The sequence below is a fragment of the Triturus cristatus genome, chromosome 3_2 (assembly GCF_964204655.1).
Source record: "Triturus cristatus chromosome 3_2, aTriCri1.1, whole genome shotgun sequence".
Lineage (NCBI taxonomy): Eukaryota > Metazoa > Chordata > Amphibia > Caudata > Salamandridae > Triturus > Triturus cristatus.
The window spans coordinates 1,103,552,661-1,103,574,378 of record NC_140584.1 but is presented as its reverse complement, the minus strand read 5'-3'; the positions used below and the strand labels follow the sequence as shown (position 1 = coordinate 1,103,574,378).

General features: G+C 45.6%; 1 protein-coding gene across 4 annotated transcripts in view; it reads right to left on the bottom strand.

Annotated features, from left to right (window-relative positions):
• Positions 1-21,718, bottom strand: part of KIAA0753 (KIAA0753 ortholog) — a 359,680-nt gene that overhangs the window by 201,210 nt on the left and 136,752 nt on the right. For all 4 annotated transcript variants that reach the window (XM_085649901.1, XM_085649900.1, XM_085649899.1 and 1 more), the window contains exon 10: positions 8,505-8,621. In XM_085649901.1, coding sequence (XP_085506027.1) covers positions 8,505-8,621 — 117 coding nt within the window. The remainder of the gene's footprint in view (positions 1-8,504; positions 8,622-21,718) is intronic.

Below are 21,718 nucleotides of genomic sequence, written 5' to 3'. Positions count from 1 at the left end.
GTCTGGTGGAGAGGTTTAACAAAACCTTGAAAGTCATGATCAGAAGTCTGCCTGAAAGCCTGCGGAGGAAATGGGACGTCCTCCTACCCTGTCTACTCTTTTCCTACAGGGAAGTGCCACAGAAGGGAGTGGGCTTCAGCCCCTTCGAGCTTCTGTATGGGCACCCTGTACGTGGACCTCTCAACCTGGTGAGAGACGGATGGGAAAGAACTCCCAGAAAGCTTCCCCAGGACGTGGTGAGCTACATGCTGGCCTTCCGGAGCCAAATGGCTAAGTTGTGGAAGCAAGCTTCTGACAACTTGGAAGCCAGCCAAGCGGTAATGAAGGCGTGGTATGACCACAACGCTCACCCGGTGGAGTTGGAGCCTGGCCAGAAGGTGTGGGTGATCAAACCAGGAGAGCTTAGTGCCCTCCAGGATCGCTGGTTAGGACCCTTTGAGGTGTTGGAGAAGAAGGGTAAGGCTACCTACTTGGTGGACCTGAAGACCCCTCGTCAGCCCCTACGGGTGCTGCACGCCAACCGCCTCAAACCCCACCACGAGAGGCCCGAAGTCATCTTGATGATGGTGACTGACGGAGCAGAGGACGCGGAAAGCGAGCCTCTCCCCGATTTGTTTGCATCTCAAGAGAAGGATGGGTCGGTGGAGGGAGTGATTCTCTCCCCATCTCTAACTCCTGAACAGCAGGAGGACTGCCGCCAGGTCCTGGGACAGTACTCTTCGTTGTTCTCCCTTGTCCCGGGTAGGACTCACCTGTGCGTCCATGACGTGGACACAGGAGACAGCCCACCTGTGAAGTCCAAGATCTACCGGATGTCAGACAAGGTGAAGGCCAGCATTAACAGTGAAGTCACTAAGATGCTGGAGCTAGGAGTGATCGAACCTTCTAGCAGCCCCTGGTCCAGTCCGGTGGTACTAGTACCAAAAGCTGCACCACCGGGTGCCCAACCGGAACTGAGGTTCTGTGTGGACTACCGGGGACTGAATTCAGTAACCAAAACTGATGCTTATCCGATCCCTAGGGCGGATGAATTGATTGACCGGCTGGGAGCTGCCCAATATCTAAGTACCTTTGACCTTACTTCTGGGTACTGGCAGATCTCTTTGACTGATGGAGCAAGGGAAAGGTCAGCCTTCTCCACGCCCAATGGCCACTACCAGTTCTGTGTGATGCCCTTTGGGCTCAAGAACGCACCTGCCACGTTTCAGCGCCTGGTAAACCAGATCCTCACCGGAATGGAGAGTTTCTCTGCTGCTTATCTGGATGACATAGCCGTCTTCAGTAACAGCTGGGAGGATCACTTGCGTCACCTGCAAGCTGTTCTCCAGGCCCTGAGACAAGCTGGATTGACGATCAAGGCCAGCAAGTGCCAGATCGGGCAGGGGTCGGTAGTGTACCTTGGACACTTGGTGGGTAGGGGAGCGGTGCAACCCCTCCAGGCGAAGATCGAGGCCATCATGGCCTGGGAACCCCCCAAGACACAGACTGAGGTCCGAGCTTTTCTGGGCCTCACGGGATATTACCGCCGCTTCGTGAAGGGGTACGGTACCATCGTAGCCCCCCTCACGGAGCTTACGTCCAAGAAACAACCTCGACGGGTAGTCTGGACGGAGGCTTGTCAGCAGGCCTTTGTGAGATTGAAGAAAGCCATGTGCGAGGCCCCGGTCTTAAGGGCCCCAGACTTTTCCAAGGAATTCATTGTCCAGACGGATGCATCAGAACATGGCATTGGGGCAGTGTTATCGCAACTCAATGAAGAGGGTCTGGATCAACCCGTGGTCTTCCTATCCCGGAGACTACTTCCCAGGGAACAGAAGTGGAGTGCAATAGAGCGTGAAGCCTTTGCGGTGGTATGGGCTCTGAAGAAGTTGCGGCCATACCTGTTTGGCTCGCACTTCCTGGTTCAGACCGACCACAGACCCCTTCGTTGGCTGATGCAGATGAAGGGGGAGAATCCCAAGTTGTTGAGGTGGTCTATCTCCCTACAGGGAATGGACTTTCAGGTGGAACATCGGCCTGGAGTGGACCACGCCAATGCAGACGGTCTCTCAAGGTATTTCCGCCTTAGTGATGAGAACTCCCAAGGGGTTGGGTAGCTCTCCCCACTTTCAGCTGGGGGGGAAGCGTGTTAGACCTGTCAGCCCTTTGGGTGGTCCCTCCTCATCATTATTTATTTTGTCCCACTTTTGCCTCAAACCCTGTTAGCATTTTTCCTTTTTGGGAACCACCAGACTTTTTAGTGTTGCTGCAGATTCAGGGAGCCATTTTATCTACCCCTGGAACTTCTGTCTGAGGGCCTGGAGCACAAAATGGTGGCCACCTGTGACATCACCAGCACCCACTGGAACCTACTAGAACCTTCTGCAACATTCTGGAGCCCTGTGACAGTTGGAGGCGGTTTAGAATGTTGGGAAGCTAAGACAGAGAGTTGGCAGTTGGAGCTGGCAGTTGGCACCTGACTGGTGAAGAGTGAGCAGCAGAAACCTGAAGGAGGAAGGAGTGAGGCAGCAGGGGTGGAAACTTGTGCCTGGAGTGGGGTCCATAAACCCACCCTTGATACTACTCCCTACTGACTGAGCCCAGCCTGAAGCCCTGTGTGGGAAGAAGCAAGAAAAACCATCTTAAGGACCTGGACAGCAGGAACAGGCCTTAGAATCCAAGAACAGCAAGATCCTGACCTGGATACTGGTTTCCCTGGAGTCCGACGTCGAGAGGCCTGAGACCCGGAGCCCGAGGTGGAGAAGCGGCGCTGACTGGAAAAGCAGACGTCGTACCCGGAGCCGCCAGAGGTCGAGAGAGGGCGCCGACGGAGGTCGTAGAGAGTACCAGAGGTCGAGGAGGAAGTCACCCGAGGTCGAGTGAGCGGCGTCGACGGGGGAGTGAAGTCCACCCTCCGGAGTCGCCGGAGACCGAGGTGAAGCGTGCCGGAGGTCGGGAGTGGAAGTCGCACTCCGGAGTCGCCGGAACCTGAGGAGAGGAGCATCGGAGGTCGGGAGTGAGGTCGCACTCCGGAGTCGCCGGAACCTGAGGAGAGGAGCACCGGAGGTCGGGAGTGGGGATCGCACTCCGGAGCCGCCGGAAGTCGACATCGAGCCAAGGCCGGCCGACGTCATCGAACCTGAGGTCGCCATCGGACCGGAGCCGCCCGAAGTCGACATCGAGCCAAGACTGCCCGACGTCATCGAATCGGAGGTCGAGATCGAGCCGAGGCCGCCGACATCGATCCGGAACCGCCTACCGGCGTCGTCAAGAACTGACATTGTGCCGAGGCCGCCGACATCGAACCGGAACCGCCTCACGGCGTCGACACGACTCCAGCGGCGTCGGAGCTTCAGAAAAAGGGCAGTAAGTGGAATAGAGGGCGCCTAAGGCCCTGTGGAATCCTAAGAGACTACTATAGGGGTTAGAGAGGTGCTGGAACCAGCTTGATTGTGCCAGGGGTGAGCTGAGACTAATTCAGAGGGGTTGTGTAGAGTGAGAGAGCCAGGTCTCTAGTATTCCCCCCTTGATCTACCTCAGTTTAGGCCTCAGCCTTGTCCAAGCCAGGGAGTAGACACCCTCAAGCCATCCACCTAACCACAAGCCGTGCCTGGGCCAAATTAGCCCATAGTAATCTCAAATGTGAACTGATTCTATAAGTGTCACTGTCAGCTTTTAATTATTTATTGAGAGCACTGTATTTATTGTATTTAACCTATTTATTGCTCCACTGTATTTATTGTTCCACAGTATTTATTGCCTCAGAATATTTAATTGCCTGTATGTTTTGCACTTATATTTATGCCTTAATTATTTATGATCACCCCTATTTATTGAACCATTAAGCCAGTATTTATTTGACCTGCACTATTTACAAAGCCTTGTATATTGTGATTGTGTTATTATTTATCTAATTAGCAACTAAGAGAAAAAGAAGATAAACAGAGATATTTTCATAATTTTTACGGTGTAGAGTCGTTTTTGGAACGGATGCACGCATGGTTATTGTATGGGTATGACGTATGCTTAGCACGGTGCCTGATTCCTGACCACTCGAGCCAAGCTACTACTGTGTATGTCTGGAGAGACCCCGTTACCACCAACCCTTCCGGTGTGGGAGTGGGGTTTTTCTAACACTTGCTACTGCGATTCTTGAGAGATCTGGGAGTGTAGTGCTCTGGGGTGTCTAATAATTTGCATCTCTGTGAGTGAGGAGAGCACGTGAGACACTATAGCTAGTCTGTCCTGGGCTCGTGGGTACTAAGGTGGTAGGAAGACTCAGTCCCTATACACCGAGGTCCCATAATCCTGCGCACAGTTCTGTGTTTGTGCAGAATCCCTGCAGCTAAAGAATGCGTTATTTTATAGCTGTATTTGTGCAGGCTTGTCACTTTAAATGATCCCTACAACCATCCCAATTTTCAGGCATTAACCAGGTATTCTCGAAAATGTTTCACTGTTCCAGAGCACAAGACATACCAATCAAGCCACTTAAGCCAAGCTTTCTCCAACAGTGAAATTGCGCTTGACGAATATGGAAAGGACCATATACATTGTTTTGAGATCCCCAAACCACTTTGTCCCATAGGATGCGAACAGTATATAGGGAACAAACGCATAAAGGAATAGTGGAAACGGGCAAGATGGATCAACAAATTAATAACAATATAATTACAGCCTCCACGATATACATTTTTCTGTATATCTCATCATAGCTATTACCACTGCAGACCCTTGTTGGAATAACCTCGTAAAATGAGCGGGAAAGACTAAGCAGAAAAGAGCACCGATATTTTTTCTATTTGTTTTGCATTAAATTATCAAAAAGCAAACACCGCTTCTCTTGTAGTTGCCGTATATAGTGACACAACTTGTATAGGCAGATTCGGATGCCAGGATACTAGTAGAATTTTTTTCCATTTGTTTGGAGCTTTTGTATTTGCTGAAACAAGATACAGCACAAGTGAGTGATTTTTCAAATCTTTTCTGCAGTGACAGATATCAAACCCACATGACTGTCTCGAAACCTAGCACAACCATATTAGCTTCAGGTTCCACACCACTAAGGAATTGCTTCATGGATGAGAAACCTTCCTTCACCTGAAAGACCCAACAAGAGTTTTAGCAGTCGATGACCTTCAGGGATTTTCCCATTCTTATATACTCTTGTAAGGCTTGATGTTAACCCAAGCAGTAATACCTCGATACATTAATGGCACTGATTTATTATATCTAGGTTTAATACCAAACCTTAAATGGTTGGTGCAGTATTATCCTTAGATTTAGAGAATTCCACCTGGGCAAGACTAAAAAATAAAAATAAACAAGCTGTGGTACCAGTGAAGATAATTCTACTATTGCTGTACAACATATTTGCATGCATTTTGAGGCAATTATATATTTTCTGATTGAGGATTTGAAGGAGACTGTTAACAATCAGTACACTCAGTTTTATTTCATACCAGGGGCTGTTTTCATGCAAGACTACCATAAATCTCGACTGAGCGTCCTAAGCAATTAACAGAGGAGCAGGCCATCCTCTGAAAATAAAGCAGAAAGAAAAGAACACAAAATCATGCTCTACACAGACGTACCTCAAAGAGTTTCCACCATCCTGGTCATCAGCACTGGAGTCAGTCAAGGCAGTAGGGTCTGCTGAAAGAGTCAACTGCTCTGCTCTCCACAGGACTCCTTTTTAGATTTCCACAATAAGGTTGCTCCTTAATAAAGAGGTAGTTTCAGCTTTAACCCAGCAGAATGGGCCTTTGTTCTACCAGACAAGGTATCATTCAGTTGATGTCCTTCTTTAGTTAGACCTAATGGTACTGGCCATCTCATCTGGAATTGATTGCCACAGGAGATTTGAGCCTGAGACTAAAGTCATATTGCACAATATTCAGCACTTGCCCATCATTGAGATCTTAAGCTACTCTTTTTGACATTTGGTGTTGAAAGTGGGTGAAGAGAGGAGTCACTGTTTTTCTCCTTCTATGGGCTCAAAGGGAGGGGAACCACACAGTTGTAGATTATTGCTGGCTGCCTTTTTCTCCCATTAGACATTGTTGCTTTCAATGTGGTTGCCTTTGCTGTTGTTACTGAAGCTAATGAGGGGACAGAACTCTCTGCTGACAGTAATGTTAATTCTAAGGCCTCTAAGATTGTTTATCTATGATTTTATTCCTTTTCTAGGCCACCCATTTTCAATCTCTCCATTTTAGTCTTCCTGCACTGCATTTCTTCATCAGCATGAACCCCCAGAGAGTGCTGCCTGAGAAGACTGGGTTGAAGATCCTATGCCAAGACTCGCGTTTAAGGTCGATCACACACAGCAAAGAAGGATTCATGGCCAGATGATTCCAGTAACTATGTGAAACTGGACGCATCAGCACTTATATGATTGGAGACTATCTACCCCTCGTTCAAGATCTCCTTGAAATATTCTCTCCGCTCACACAGTACAAACTCATAAAGGGATCTGTCATACCTGCCATTACACCAGTTGCAATGGCGGAGTTCCAATTGCTGATGTACACATGCAGCCTCACTAGACTGAGCCTAGATGCTTACGCTCCTCCTCAGGATGAACTGTTGAAGCTAGAGTTTTAAGATGGTTCGTCTTTGCATCTCATACAATCACAAATTCTGGCAGTAGGTTTGACCAAAGGAACGTATTCCAGAGCCCTATATTTATTTGGAGCCGTGAGAGGGAAGACACTGTAGAAGAACAGTTCCCATGCAGGCTCTAATAGCCTCAAATAGGGTCTCAAGTGGGCCATCCAAAGAACGTCCATATAAAGTTTCAAATATCACCAAAGGTTTCTTAAATATTGAAGGCAAATTACTAATTTATTGTCTCTCACACCACTACTTCCTAAAAGGTATTACTGTCTTCTGTGGAGAAAAGACTAGAAGGAAAAATAATCTACTAGTGTAAGAAAGCATTTTAGGACTGCTGAATTTGGAGAAGATGATTCAGTCTTAAGCACTGTTCTTGGACAATAAGATTTTGTAGGTGTAGTTTTCCAATATGTCTGGAATGGCAAGAGTGATGCTTTGAATGGTGCATAAAAGTGGTCTAAGTGGTAAATGTGTTCTCTTTCTTGCAGTCTTGGACCTTCTAGTCATGAGGTCAATTAGGGGGCTCATAATGATAGTATCTGTGGAGGACAGATCGCTGATGGAATTACTGGCATAAGCAACGCTTCAGGTGGTGCCCCCACTAGAAGCTGTTCCAGTCGGCATAGTTGGTAGTCGAGAAGGCTGCCTCCTTGTACAGAGTGAATCAGAGATCTCTGCCACTGGTGTGACTTACATTACTGGAGAATAGGTCCATGGATAATCCAAGACAAAGGTAGCAGAAAGCCTTCCACACTTTAGTTTGCAAACTCTGTCTACAGAGAGTTTCAATGATGTGGGCAACGTTGAATCTCTGGATGCTGGGCGACATCTCAAAGTCAGTGAACTCCTTAATATCAAATGTCTTTTTATGGCATACTAGACCACGATGGCAAGCATGTCATACCTGTAAATAATATAATCTTCATAGACCTTACCCAATATTGGTGCCATTTTCCATGGTCACCTGAATATATATAAATCTACTCCCAGAGGAGTTTCTCAGAGATGATATTTTCTGTTCTTGTGAAAGTATTTGTCAGAGAGATAGGCATCTGGAAGGCAAGCACCACACAGACTGTGGGGATCCGATTGTGCCTTCTTCCTTTCACATGTAGGGTATTTCACAAAAAGGGTTGCCGTTTTATGTGAAAAAAATAATTTCCTATTGGAAATGCAAGGAAAATTGTCTAAGACTGGAAAGCCATTAATTAAAAACCACTTTGGAGTTTTGGAAAGATTTTCCAAAGATGTAAAGAAAAAAAGGCAAAGCTCACTTCCAGAATCTTATTTCCAAGAGCCAAACAAAAGAGTACGGGCAGCTGCCACTGACAAAGCATGATGAAATACCAGCGGATTGCACTTCCTTATAGAAAAGGTGCCAGTTTACCAGCCTCTAGAGGCTGTCAACCATCTAGATACATTACATGCCCAAAGCTTGCATTGCAAAAAAAACTGGAAGGTCTTGAAAAGGACCTCAAGTAGGGTATTCAACGGTCTCACAAGTCAACAGCTGTGATTCACAATTCAATATTGTGTTTCATTACTGATTGCCAAAGGTAGTCAGTAACCATTCAATAGCTTGTGATTGCAGGAGTCCTCATGCATCATCAACATAAATCCATGGGAGTCGAAGGAAACAGGGAATGTCAACGGACTGTCACCTTTATCTTGCAGAATTTGTCTGATGGTTGTAATGACCATTGCAACTTGCAATGCCCTCTGGTATACAGCATTGCTTTTTTTCCTCCCTAGTAAACACTGACATTAAGTGCAACGTAAGCTTAGTCAGAAAACCCCTTTCGTACATCAGGCCAAAGCATTTACCGAAACCAAAAAAAGAGCTCATGCGATACTTTAACCATTCAGAGTACCACTATGCACAGAGAACACTGTATACCAAAACCAACCTGATTGCCTCTTCTTCAGCAGCAGCTAATGACTTTGCTTCTGTTTTCACCAGCAGAACACCTTGATCTCCATCAGAAGTGTCTTTAAAAGTAATCATCTTTTTTCCACGGTTTACTCTAAAGAAGAAGCATAACCATTTTAAGTCTTTTGTTAACAGAAATCAAAGAAATATAATAAAAATGGTTCTTAAAATGAGGGGTAGGAATGATAGTTAGGTGAGAGCAGAATGCAGCAGTATAGGAAGCATTAATCCTTATTCAGAGCAGATTTGTTAGTGCAATTAAGCAAATACCCAATCCTGTCAGCACATCTGTTCAGAGTTTGTATGTTCATAACTGTATTTGTCATCTAAGAACTGTGCTGTGAGCTCTCTGCTAATGAAATCCATAGAGACAATTAGAACACAGCTTCAATCATAATCTCTTCCACCATTTTAGCTTTCTGCAATTTACTGAGAAGTATGAACACTGCCCAGAATCACCGGCTCAGAGAATCTGAGCCAGAGATTTGCACAACTTACCCCCTCAATTCTGACCTTGGATGCTTGTCAGAATATTGTTTAAAGAATATTGTATGACATAAATATCATGTCCTAACTATCGCTCTCAAAAATAAAGTCTCAATAGATACAGATTTTCTATTATGAACTCCAATGGGGCACCATTTTTGTAAACAATGCATATAATTATAATCCGGTCCAACACCTAACAACTCCTGCTCATCAGAATCATCAGGTGATTGGAGCCAGACAACACAGGTGATTTCATAAAAACACATATAAACCACCAAGTTGATGTGGTCCACTGGTGTCACAGAGTGCACAAAGCAGACATAAGGACAATGGCCCAGACACGCTGGTTACAATATTTCAGGATTATAGTTCTACGATGAACATCCCAAGTAAGTCAGAAAGTGGAGGCTTGTAAGTACCTAAACAGTAATTCCGATGATGGTGACTGACACTATCAAATGATTTAACATCTTGACGACAAGGCACGTTAGTAGACAAACTACACTAGTGTGAAATTAGTATAATTTTATGGCAAGGCCCGGAGGCCAATATTATGCATCATCTCTTTTATTGCCTCATACACAGCAGCAACACGAATATAGAATTCGAACAATAATCAACATACCAGAACATGTATATAACCACTGAACGCGCAGCCATCTTACTTCTCTTGTTGCTGCTCATACAAAGATATGTACCTTTTTTGTTAAGTAGCTTATTTTGCTGTATGAGAAGCCAGCTTGAGCGTTTTATGAGTGTACTGAGGTATTTATAAGGGCAAACACATGCATGTGTGATCAGCTTGCTTAATATAGGAGATCCCTGTGCTTTTTAAATTTGGTAATGTAGGGTTAAAACGAAATTCAGATTTTGTTGCATTGGGCGTGTGTACTTCATTTACTACGAGTGCGTTCAGGCGGGAAAAATTTGTGCCGTTTTTCATTTTTTGTCCTATCCTAGTTTAGCCCAAATGCCCCATTGGTCTTCGGATCCCACATTTCACAACTGAAGAAAGCCCTCTACTTGTGAAGAACCAATAGATGTTGCTTTGGAATATTTTAATCAGGTTCAGTTGTTTTTTTCTAGCTCTTGTTTATTTTCGTCTCTGTAAAGGAATTCCCTTGTTTTAATTAACAGACTGTTAGACCTGGTACCATTGGCGTGGGTTTCTCTTCCATTTTTTCGCTGTTGCCTCCTATGTTTTTGCTGGTCTAGATGCTTTGGGCACTTTGCCACTGCTGTTCAGTGCCAAAGTGCAAGTGCTCCCTATTGTAAATTGTTGTAAAGGATCAGTGACTCCATGATTGGCTTATTTGATGTACTTGTCAGACCCTAGTACAGTGCACCATGAGTGCCCAGGGCCTGTAAATCAAATGCTGCTGGTGGGCTTGCAGCACTGATTGTGCCACCCACAGAAGCAGCCAGTAAAATGTGACTCAGGCCTGCCATTGCAGGGCCTGTGTGCAGTCTGGGACTGCCATGTCGACTTGGCAAGTGCACCCACTTGCCAGTCCCTAAACCGTCCCTTTTCTACATGTAAGTCACCCCTAAGGTAGGCCCAAGGTACACCTATGTGCAGGGTGTATTGTATGTTAAAGGTAGGACATGCCCTGATTTGTGTGGCATGTCCTGATAGTGACTGACAGCCCATTTCATTTTTCACTATTGCAAGGCTATCTGTTCTTATAGGCCAGAATGGGGAATTTGATTATAAAATCTTATAATCCTAACTGACCCTAGGAACAAGATTGGAAAATTAAGTTTAGTATGCCTGAACTCAAAATGTTAACATACATCTTTTAGTGTGGGTGATTTTTACATTCTGTGTTTGAAAATACCACTTTTAGAAAGTAGGTATTTTCTTGCCTAACCATCCAGTATGCCTCTGCTAGGCTTGTGTATTCCATGTCTGGTTTGTGAGTGACAGGGGGCTGGAGAGGGCTTTGGCTCCAGCAGTCAGGGCTGGGCTGGATGGGACCTGGGTTGAATAGAGAGTGGGGGGGAGGAGATTTCCTTTCACTTGCCTGAGCCTACATAGAATAGAGTAGGGGGAGGAGATTTCTTTTCAGCTAAGTGGGCCAGGTCTGCTTTCAACAATTCTGTCTCCACCTTCTGCCAGGAAGAAGCACCAGGGAGGACAGAACTGGTTTTGGTTGGGTACAGACACTCTCTGCCTTCAGAGAACAAAGGATTTTGTAGTATAAATATTGGGGCCCACACCCCAGAACTTTAGATCACTTCCGGGAATCAAGACGAACCTTTGCCAAGGAGAGAAACCAAGGAAGCTGAAGGAGGAGACTGCCCCAGAACTGGTGACCGTTTGGGGTTGGCCTCCAGTGGTTACTTATTGCCAAGGAAAGGAGAGAAGGAACTTTGTGTGTACTTTAACTATCTTGAGGAAGATCTCCAAGGGCTTGAAGTTGAGCTTGCCTCCTGTTCTGAATTCTCAGGGACACAAAGATTACACCACCAGCTCCCCCTGATTTCCCTTGCTGCCTGCTGTTGTTTTGGGCCCTCTGGAGACTGCATGTCGCTGGGAGCGTGACGCAACAAAGAAGCGTGTCGCCGCCGCAGCAGTTGCCGTAGCATCGGCAAAGAAGTGTGTTGCCACCGCAGCTGTTCGCCGTCGCATCACCGGAAAAGCGTGTTGCATCGCCGGAGAAGCGAGCAGCCGCAGAGGTCGCCATCGCATCACCGGAGGAGCGTGTCGCAGGGCCTGTCGTGGCTCAAGAAACCATTGATTTTGCTGCACGGCCATCGGGCATGCACGCATCGCATCCATGTTGTCGCTTCGCATCAAAGACGCCATTTTGTCACATCACACCGGATCGTCGCATCGAGGCGTCATCTTGTTGCATCGTAACCGGAACGCAGTAAGAAACGGACGCATCACCTCCTCTCGGGTACTGAACCGAAGCATCACCTCCCCTGCGCTGCAGTAAGGAACCGACGCCTCACCTTCCACGAAGCAAGGAACCGACGCATCACTTTCCCTGTGACCCTTTTGTTTGTTTTGCGTCACGCATCCAAGGTACATTGAGAGTACAGTGTTGTATTTACCATCTACATTGAAATAAGCTATTTCTATCATCTGAAAGTCATATTTTTTTATACTGTATTGTGGATTTTTGTTGTTTGGTCTTGAGTTAAGTCTAGATAAAGATTACTTATTTTTCTACACTGGTGTGGTGTCCATTTGTGTTTTCACTGTATTACTGTATGTGTTCACAAATGCTCTCCGAGACCAGCCTTCCTGCTCGTGTCAAGCTACCAAGGGGGTGAGCAGGGGTTATTTTAGGAGTGTAGCCCCCTAACCCTGACTAGAAGCAAGCGCCCCAACTTGGTCAACGGTACCTACCTCTGCCAACTAGAGACCCCCATTTCTAACACAGACCATCAACGTAATATCGATGTTTAGGTCGAGACTACAGCACTTGCACTGCAGGATCATCACATTACCCTAGAGGGTATCAGAGCGCTTTACATTACACTGTTTTGAAACATTAGATGATTGGGGTAATATACAAACATTCAATATTCAACTGTCAATACAAAAGAGGTAGACCGTGGTATATAGGATAACATATGTGGGAAACAGTCACGTATGAATTAAAGTCTTAGGATGTGAATTTGTTCATTAGAAGCATTTTTACTTCTTTTTTGAAGGAGGAAGAGGAAGAGATTCTGCGTACATCTGGAGGTAAGGAGTTCCAAATCTTCGGTGCGATACGTGAGAATTCTCTGCAACCCTTTTTCTTTTTGTAGAAGGATTGTGGTTTCAGTAGTAGTGAACTCGCACTTGTCTGTGATATAGAATGTTCGCAGAGTTCAGCGCATTTGCCAGGTGTTCCAGGAGTAGATTAAAAAGAATGGGCGAAAGTGCTGAGCCCTGTAGGGTGGCCATGGAGGGTTGAGAAAGTGATTGCTTCATCTTGATTCTTTGGGGTCTGTTATTTAGATTTTGTATTTAGGTATGGGCGAGAAGGTGTGCCAAGAGGCATTGTTTTTTGGAGTTTCCATTGGTATGATTGGTCCTTGATCTGTGAGTAAAATGTAGACTCATGAGCAGTAGTCTGTGGAAGGGCATTCTTAGATTGAATGTCGTATTCAATGGTTTTTGTCTTTTCTAGGAAGAAATTGGCAAGCTCATCACAATTCGGGGTAGCCAATTCGCTTAGTTCCATAGTGTTAGGAGAGTTGCGAGATTGTTGTTTGACTATTTGAAGAAAAAAAAAAGAAATTGGGGCGATTAATGGATTGGTTCAGCTAGGTTTTATAGAAGACTGCCTTAGCCTTTAAGATTTTCCTGTTGTATGTATTCCTCAGCGCTCTAAGGCGATATAGGTGTTCAATGGAGGGTATCGATTTCCATAATCGTTCAGCTGATCTTAGCTTGTGCCGATCAGAGTTCAGGTTCTCATTGAACCATGAATTGGAGATTTTGGTGGAAAAGTTTTTTTTTTTGGAGGGGAGCTGTAAAGTCAAGTATTTTAAGCATAGTGGAATTGTAAAAGTCTGAGGTCATGGACATCAACCATGCCTGTCGTGGGAGTCAGGTCAGAGTTGCATCTGTTTACCAGGGCCATAGGGTTAATATTTTGGATATTCCTTTTCCATTGTTTTGTTTTTGTAGGTTGGCATCTTTTTGGAGTTACCTCAATATTGATGGAGAAGAAGATGCTGTAATGGTCAGTCCAATCACTTGGGATAATGGATTCTATTGAGACATTGTTCGTTTTTGCTATGATTAGGTTTAATGTCTCTCCCTTATTTTGGGTTGAACTGTCACAGAATTGGAACAGATCCTGATCAGACAGAAAAGATTTAAGACAACTAACATCATGATCGTTCGTGTTGTTCCAGTCGAGATTGAAGTCTCCCAGAAAAGTCTGCAGCGGCTGGGAGTTGTCGTTGGATGATGTAATGACTTCCATTAACTCTTCGATGAACTGCAGTTTATCACCAGGAGGGTGGTATATTATGTGAAGTTTGCTAGTGAGGCACTTGTCATTTGAGATGTTGATGCAGAGATATTCACAGGAGGATAAAGACACTGTCTGCTTGATAAACTGAGATTGTAAAGAGACAGTGTCTGCTTGATTAACTGAGATTGTGTTTCGATAAATGCAGGCTAACCCGCCACCAGGTTTCACAGTTCTGTCTAGGCGGATTATATCATGACAAGGAGGGACCAGTAGGTCTAGGATGGGATAGGAGGAACTATTTAGTCATGTTCCGGTAAGGATGACAATGTCAAGATCATTTGAGAGGATCAGATCGTAAATGTCGGGAGCATGTTTGTTAGCTGAAATGCAAATCATGAGTGCACACTTCAGTTTGCTAGTCGAATGGGTAAGAGCAGTCTGCACTATGTTGATATTTGTGAGGTTTTCTCCATTTATGGATCTGTAGTTGTGAGTAGGTTCTCTGTAGAGGTTAGCTTGAATGGCTTGAATACTGCCACATAGAGACTTGCTGTTGTCTATAGGACTGGCATAGGCTAGGAGGAGGTCATATAGGTCACTGTCAAGATAGTTCAGCAATTAGCCTCCTGGGACAAGACGGGTCGTTGGGGGAAGGTATCTTACTCTGTCTAGTGTACTCAGAGTGTGGATTCTTGATGATGTATCTGCTAGTTTGCTAATTAATTTGGTTCACGGTAGCACTAGTGGCTCTGTGCGAGTTTAGGAGTTCTTTGGTGATGGTTGATAGATTTTTCATTTCGTCCTTGAGACGGGATAGGCCGATGGATAACTCGTTGAAGCGTGCAATCCAATCTGAGTTAGAATAATTAGTTATGTGTTTAGGCGTGTGTTCAATTATAGGGGAAGTCCGCAAGTTAGGTCTGGTTGCATGGGGATAGCGTTATTAGGTTCCGATGGGGATAGTTGATCATGGAAGGTTGTTGGTGGGTCTGTATGAGTATGGGAGATGGCCTGGAGAGGGGACAGCCTGGTAGGGGCTGATGCATGTGAGCGGGGTATAGTCGAAGAGTAGTGAATTTGGATGGGCGGAGAAAGTTTTGATGGTGCTAGGGACGATCAAAGACCAGAGTTGATGGCAAGTCATGGGGAGCTTTGCAGGTCAGCTCAACTGTAGGTGGGACAAGTGGGATGTCGGGGTGGATTCCGGGTTGGTGTATTCTCCATTGGTCATCAAGTATATCAGGGTTGTGTATGCATTGGGTTAACCGGTAGCTAAGTGTATTCCTGTCCATTCTGGGCCTGGGGACCCTCGTGTGGTGAAACCATTGTGACGGACGTGTAGCGGTCATTGGGGGTGTAGAGAAATTTTGGTTCAGTTGAGGTAGTTATGGGATTTTGTAGAAGACTTGGAGTATCGTCCAGATAATCGGGATGAATAGTGACAGGGAGTGTGTTTTCTTGCTGTTCAGTGCTTACTTAAGAATAGGAAAGATCTTGTCTAGGATAGCGAGATTGACATTAGAAGCTAGTATAAGGACATTACCATTGCTGTATATTTATATGGTAGCATTCGCACTGCAGAAGTCCGAGGCGGTTACCGACAATTTGAGGGCATGTGGGGTTTTTCTGGAATTGGAGATTCGAAGCATGGAGTAGAAGATATTCCTCCACTGTGCACATTTTGGGGTGTGGAAGATGAGGTCATTCGATAGTATGCCTTCGTTGATGCAGAAATAGGGGTCTGAAATAAGACTCTCGGGTTAGTTTTAATTAGCCTGTGTTTGAACTTCTTGGGTGCATTTTTTGATAGATTGGAAGCATAGTTAATGGTGAATGCATGGAAATCTGAGGGTTGTAGGTTTTCATCCATTCTCTTTTTTTTCTTCTTCTCTTCTGTCTTCCTTATTTCTCTCAGACTCCCTCTCTGCTTCCCTTCCTGCTTTCCGTGGAAAACTTCCCTCACCTATTCGCTGGTAACTCTTTTCATTTTCTGTCTGGTGAAAACACTGGTGGAGGTTAAAACCATTCCAAGATGGCCACCGCTTTTTCAGGCTTGTTGGTCCTAAATTGATGACCATCTTCATCAATTCCTTATTTCTCAGGGACACCCTTTCTACTTCTTTTCTGCCATACTTAGAGGTGTCAACAATTCTCTGGTATCATACCTTGTCTGGAGAGGGCACTGTTGAAGGTTGAAACCTTTCAAAGATGGCCGCCGCTTTTAGGCCTACTTAGTTAGTCCTATTTTGATGACCATTAGTGTGGGAGGTGGGCGCCATCTTCCGAGAGAGAGCAGGAAGGAATATCTCATCAAAATGGAGGCCAGGCACCGGAGACAGCCCCCCGTATCCAAGAGACTTTATGAAAATGTAAAAATGAATAAAATAAATAAATCTGTCGTATGCACTTTGCGGGCTCTGGAGTACTGCCGCAGAATTAGTCTTCTTCCGCTTGTATCTGCTTAGGTACTTTTTTTTCAGTGGCTATGTGCATGTGCCTTTATTTTTTGCTCTCTGCTTCACCAGCACTGACCTTATAGGTGCAAAACGTTATGCATTTACCTGCCGGCATCCGTGACATTACTGCACCATCCGTACCCCTCAGGAGTCCTGGTGCGCGCTCGGTGACCCCCTTCCCGGCTCAATCCACCTGCAGGTTCTCACTGTGGCCTGAGCCCAGCTCCTGATCTCCAATTCTAGCATCCGCAGTGCGGATGCTTCGCTGAGTCCTCCTTGCTGTTCCCTAGCCCATGATGTCACCGCTTTGATAGAACACCAGCATTTTCAATGAACCCTGGCATTGCCGTTGACGCCATGTTCTTACTGGTGCCACGCGGAGGCTCACCCCCTCTCTCTTTCTTCCTCTTTCTGTCTGTCTCGCTCCTACTCAGTTGATGAATGAAAACCGTGACTTCAAGAATCTGCTCTTCCCCTCTCTTTCCTCTTTTCCTTCATTCGTTGCTCTGTGAAATGGATTAAAAAACAGAAAAACACTTTCTGGAAATGTGGTCTTTTTCTGTAATTTTTCTATTCCAAAGTGCAGCCTCAGGACGGAGAGAAAACAAGTTTCAAAATAAGAAAACTAACTAAATAAAGGAAGCCAAAGCGGTCACTAAGTGACCAGATTGGTTTAATTGACACCCACAACACATTAGTCCCCTTTTACAGAGTTTGTCAGTGAAGCGATACTTTTGTTTTCTCGTCTTTCTGTGAACAACATTTCTTTACCCAGGTGGGAAAGTGCACCCTTCCTGGTGGGACTGCAATACTTGGCTGACGCATGGAGTGGAACATGTTTAATGTGACCCTTTTCAGCTGTTTTCCTTATGTTAGTTTCTAAAGTGCGTACCGCAGCTCTGTGTTTAGGGATGTGGTCTTTTTAAATGATACTGCTTACGTTTTGTAAGGATATAAGCAATGGACATTGAAATGGATCCCTTTCGGGCCCTGTTGTCATGTCCTTAACTTTTCAGACAAAAACACTCACTGATTACTAAATAATGTGTGCAAAAGTGTTAAGGTAACCATGTTGCTCCTGCTTAAATTTCACATGCATTACCTAATCTTGCATTACCTAGGAGTGTTTGCTTTTTCCAGGATAGTATTTTTTAGGTCGAGTCTGGGCAGCGCATGCACTGTTCTGCGAGGCATGCTGCATTCAGGTAGGGACTTGAAGCTCCGCCCATTTCCCGCCCATCTTTTCAATTGGCTCCTGTTATTGTCCTTTCTAAACCGTTGCTTTCCATTCATGAATAGCCTTAGTAGTCCCTCTTTAGTACCGACTTGTCTGCATTTGTAACCTTTCATGAGGACTCGGCTTTTTACTTGTGTTGTTACACTGTCTGCTTTATTTAGGCTATGAGCACTATTTTCTTCGATGATTAGCCCCCATTGAGTGCTTTCCTACAAGCAGCACGCCGCCCACTTTTATTTTAATTACTAATGGTGGTCCACTTTGACTATAGAGGCGGTGTTTCTCTACTTATTTACTTATCAGCGCGGTCTGATTTAAGTATGGCAGGCACCCAACAAAATTTGGGTTTTTTTGCAATGAAAGCCCCCATACCATGCTTTCACTTACATCGTGGCCCGTCCTTTTCTTTAGATGCTGCTGCTGTATTCAGATTACAGCGAGGCGTATCTAAAGTAAGGGACATGTCCACCATTAAAGTGAAAGCAAGGCATGGGGCATATTACCACAAAAAAAAACATTTGTTTGTGAACAAATGTTTTTTGGGGGGTAAAAGCTCACCTTGACGTGGTTTTACTTTAATGGTGGCCATGCCCCTTGCTGTAATCTGTATATGACAAGCAGCGTCTAAAGAAAGGCGCGCAGCCCCTAAGAAAGCGGTCTTGCATTTGAGAGAGTTTGAGCTATTGGCATTAGAATTGACAATGCCTTTTATATATGTGTCAGTTTTGAAAACACATAAATTAAAGGCATTGTCATTTAAAATGCCAATATTTAAAACTCTCACAAAGGTGATACCTATTGTTTTGCAGATGCTTAGTTGTTTTTCATTACTCTTGTCTCATGCATAATTTGAATTTAGTCGCATCCAGGTGTGCATAGCACGTCACCATTGGGTTGTAGCTGAAGGAAGTGTTAGTTTCTCACAGTGGGGCAGCATGGTGTTCAGTGGGGGAAAGGATGTGCCATCAAGTCAGCACCACTTCAGCATCAGCACAGCACCAGTCAGCGTCACTCAGCACCACTTCTACATCACTCAGCAGCACCACCAAAGCATCACCTAAGCATCACTCTACAGCACCTGAGCACCACCACCACAGCATCACTCAGCCCCAGTGCATCAGTACCAGGACCACCTCAGCACCACCTCACTACCAGTGCTGTTTATTGTTGCCCCCCCAAACCCCCAACAAAAAAGAGCTAACACAAAATCATTAGAACAGGCAAGAAGAATTTGCCAGCATTGCCAGAACAAAAAAACTAAAAGACTTTTATGCTAATTTTTTATTTTTTAATAGGTCCGTTCAACTCTACATTAGATCTTCTTGGTTATATATAAAATACCAAAAATGCTTACAAATGCTTTTTTACTACAACTTTTCAACATGTGGCATAGCAGCCACATTGCTCTACACCATAGCTTATAGACATTGGCAAAGCCAATAGCTCTGGCTAAACACGTATAAGGTCCCAAAGGTAAGACCTATGGCTGTACTGATGCTTGTTTTCTATAGTTCCTATATGGGATCTCAAACCCACTCGCTTCTTAACATAGAATATGAAGGCCATTATCAGTCCAGATTCTAAATATCAAAATATTGATGGAATAAGAAAAGGCAGTGTCAGAAGATTGGCCCATACATGGTTAATGGCAACAAAACTCTACCTGGTATAGCCTTAGTTAAGTACTAGTGCTGGAGCGTAGTCCGGAAAAAGACTGCAAAGAAGAATCAGTTTTAACATGGACCCAATAATGAGCCTGGTTGTGTTGAGACTACAAAGCTTTGAGAGAGCAATGAATAAAATCAGCCAATCACGCGTACAGCGCCATGCTATAAGTGACCAGTCTTTGAGAAACACTCTATCGTCCAGAAAAAGCCTAGGGGCATTGGTTACTATCAACCCAGGGGGCGCACAGTTAGCTCTCAAATATTCAGCCATAATGGCGCCATGAATAGAGGAGCGTGAATGGGATTTCTTAAGAACGAGGACTCTGCCCCAATCATTACCTGTTTCTGTGAGGGGAGCATTCGAACCCTCAAGTATACTGGGTGTATTGTCAAGAATGGATTGATATACTGCATCATCATACGCCAAACCGCTAAATTCGGCCATTTTATGGTGACCAAAGCAAAAGTTAAGATACAGCAAAGAGGCTAAATGCTAAAAGGAAAGAAACCACAAAAAGGTGTAGGCTAAGCAGTTACATAAATCTGCAGTGAAAAAAGGATTACCCACTGTTGGAAAACCACTCCCACACTAGAAAGGGTGGTGGTGGTCTTCCGGACACACTGTGGTAGCTTGGCTCGAGTGGTCAGGAAACAGGCACAGTGCTAAGCATACAATATACCCATACAATAACCATGCGTGCATCCGTTCCAAAAACGACTCTACACCGTAAAAATTATGAAAATATTCTTCTTTATCTTTTTCTCTTAGTTGCTGATTGGAAAAATAATAAATAGGTCAATCACAATATACAAGTTTCAATTAGTGCAGGTCAAATAAATATTGGCTGTTTGATGAAATAAATAGGGGTGATCATAAATAACAGGGCATAAATACAAGTGCAATATATACAGACAATTAAATACTTTGAGGCAATAAATACTGTACCAATAAATATTGTACACCAACAAGTCCTGTGGACCTATAAATATAGTGCAGCAATAAATAGGTAAAAACTCAATAAATACAGTATCCCCAATAAATAATTAACAGTATACAGCAACACTCATATGATCAGATGACACTTCACTTCTTAAGGGCTGATTTGGCCCAGGCACAGCTTGTAGGGTTGTGGAAGGCTTGTGGGGGGCTACTCCCTGGCTGGGACAAGGCTGAGGCCTAAGCTGAGGTAGATCAAAGGGGGGAATACCAGTGCCCTGGCTTTCTCTCTCCACACAACCTCTCTAGGTTAGTCCCAGTTCACCCCTTGCACAGTCAGGTTGGTTTCAGCACCTCCCTAGCCCCTTAGAGCAGTCTCTCAGGTCTCCACAGGGCCTTAGGCGCCCTCTACTCCACTTACTGCCCTTTTTCTGATGTTCCGACGCCGCTGGAGTCGTGTCGACGCCGTGAGGCGGTTCCGGTTCGGTCTCAGCGGCCTCGGCACAATGTCAGTTCTTTGACGACGCCGGCAGGCGGTTCCGGTCCGATGTCGGTGGCCTCGGTTCTATCTCGACCTCCGATTCGACGGCGTCGGGCAGTCTCTTCACGATGTCGACTTCGGGCGGCTCCGGTCCGATGGCGCTCTCGGCTCCGATGACGTCGGCCGGCCTGGCCTCGATGTCGACTTCCGGCGACTCCGGGGTGCGATCCTCACCCCCGACCTCCGGTGCTCCTCCTCACAGGCTCCGGGCGACTCCGGAGTGCGATCCTCACTCCCGACCTCCGGTGCTCCTCTACCTCGGTCTCCGACGACTCCGGAGGGCGGACTTCACTCCTCCGATGACGCCGCTCGCTCGACCTCGGTTCACTTCCTCCTCGACCTCTGGTATTCCTCACGACCTCCGTCGGCGCCCTCTCACGACCTCTGGCGGCTCCGGGTACGACGTCTGCTACTTCAGTCAGCGCCGCTTCTCCACCTCGGGCTCCAGGTCGTCAGGCTACTCGACGCCGGACTCCAGGGAAACCAGTTCTCAGGTCAGAATCTTGCTGTTTTCTTGGTTCTAAGGCCTGTTCCTGCTGTCCAGGTCCTTAGGATAAGTTTCTTCTGTCTTCTTCCCACACAGGGCTATAGGCTGGGATCCATCAGTAGGGACAAGTATCAAGGGTGGGTTTATGGACCCCACTCCAGGCACAAGTTTCCACCCCTGCTGCTTCACTCCTTCCTCCTTCACTGTTGTGCTCCTCTCTCTTCACCAGTCAGGTGCCAACTGCCAGCTCCAACTGCCAACTGCCTCTCTTATCCTCCCAACATTCTAAACGGTCTCCAACTGTCACAGAGTTCTGGAATCTCCCGGAATGTTCTGGAAGGTGCTGGTAGGTTCCAGTGGATGCTGGTGATGTCACAGGTGGCCACCATTTTGTGCTCCAGGCCCTCAGACAGAAGTTTCAGGGGTAGCTAAAATGGCTCCCTGAACCTGCA